Source organism: Sinocyclocheilus rhinocerous, unplaced genomic scaffold, assembly GCF_001515625.1.
Source record: "Sinocyclocheilus rhinocerous isolate Xijiao unplaced genomic scaffold, SAMN03320098_v1.1 scaffold1904, whole genome shotgun sequence".
NCBI classification, from domain to species: Eukaryota; Metazoa; Chordata; class Actinopteri; order Cypriniformes; family Cyprinidae; genus Sinocyclocheilus; species Sinocyclocheilus rhinocerous.
Window position 1 is genome coordinate 1 of NW_015623687.1, and position 1,434 is coordinate 1,434.

The following is a 1,434-nucleotide window of genomic DNA, read 5'->3' on the forward strand; positions in this document are numbered from 1 at the left end:
TGCTGAAGCTGACATGCTGTTCCTGGAAAATGCAAAGAAACTCTCCATGTACGGAGTCGACTTGCATCGTGCCAAGGTAAAAGAGTGTGTGTGTGTGTGTGTGTGTGTCTGCTGTACTAACACTTTTCTCATCAACCTGCTGCAGTGCTGCTCGTCCTGACATTACAACAGTTAATAATCACAATCAATTAAGACAATTGTTTTCTAATACAAGTTTTCTGAAATGTCTAAATAGGCAAATTAGACATTAAATAATTAAATGTGCACACATTTACACAAATAGATAAAAAGTGCAATGAAATAAACACTTAAAAGTGCATTTTGGTATAGAATAGAGCGAAACTAGATGTTGTTAATCAATGGTAATATGCTTTCATTTATTTTTTTGCTTCAAATCAAAGTTTGTAGTGCTGTGATTCTCCTTGTAGCTGGTTGCTTTGATTCATGGCTTTTAATGCTTTAAGAGAGACTTTAAAAAAAAAAATCCGTTGGAAAAATGAATGTTAAAAATACTTCTGGAATCAGCGCTGCTGGAAAAAAGTGGGCGGGACTAATGCGCTCTATTCAAGTGAAATAATTTGAATAAAGTGCATTAGTCCCGCCCACTTTTTCAGAGGCAGCTCATCCAATCAGATTTCCGATGTGGATTTATCAGTTTATAATGTTTATTTAAACACTTGTGAACACAGATAATGCCACTGATCATGAAGTGTTACGTTACATAAAAGCATCATCAAATTATCCCAAATATTTAATAAACACAAGCATTTTAAAGGCGCAGTAAGCAATTTCTCAGAAACATTGTTGAAAGTGGATCGGACCGAGCGCTAAAACACACTTCTTCTGTTTGTGGAAAGATGTTTTCCTGAAAATCAACACGATTGCAATGTGACACTGATTTTATTCAATAGTAGTTCAATAAACAAGAAGTCTAAATATTGACTGTTTTTGCTCAGTTTCACTGACGACAATAGCTCCAATCAAAGCCACAGCAGAACTGTTTTGTGTCTCGGAGCAACACAGCGGTGTTTCGATACTGAATGAATCCACGTTTTTGAACGAATCGAGTGAGTCAATGATTCAGTAACTCGTTCATAAAGAGTCACTTGCTTCGTTTTTGAACGAATCGGTTGAATGAAGGACTAAATGACTCACTCGTTTAAAGAGTCATTTGCCGCCACCTACTGGTTGTTTGGTTTCATATTTAAAGGTGGGTGGGGTAAGCAATTTCTGGTAGCCAGTGTTGACATTTGAAATCACCAAAACAAACACGCCCCTACCCCAAAAGTGTCTCGCCCCTATTTTGATAGCTCCACCCCACACATATGTACGCAACCCAGGCAACGATTAGTTCTGTGAAACAAAGCAAAACTGCTGCTGCGTTCCATTCATGGCGTATTGACACAAATTTCAAATGATTTTCAACGGTCGCTT

At 37.6% G+C, this 1,434-nt stretch overlaps 1 protein-coding gene across 3 annotated transcripts in view; it reads left to right on the forward strand.

The window, feature by feature from the left end:
• The first annotated feature begins 6 nt into the window (after positions 1 to 6).
• epb41l3b (erythrocyte membrane protein band 4.1-like 3b) overlaps positions 7 to 1,434 on the forward strand; it is a 31,584-nt gene continuing 30,156 nt past the window's right edge. For all 3 annotated transcript variants that reach the window (XM_016540441.1, XM_016540589.1, XM_016540517.1), the window contains exon 1: positions 7 to 76. In XM_016540441.1, coding sequence (XP_016395927.1) covers positions 14 to 76 — 63 coding nt within the window. In that variant the 5' untranslated portion in view covers positions 7 to 13. The remainder of the gene's footprint in view (positions 77 to 1,434) is intronic.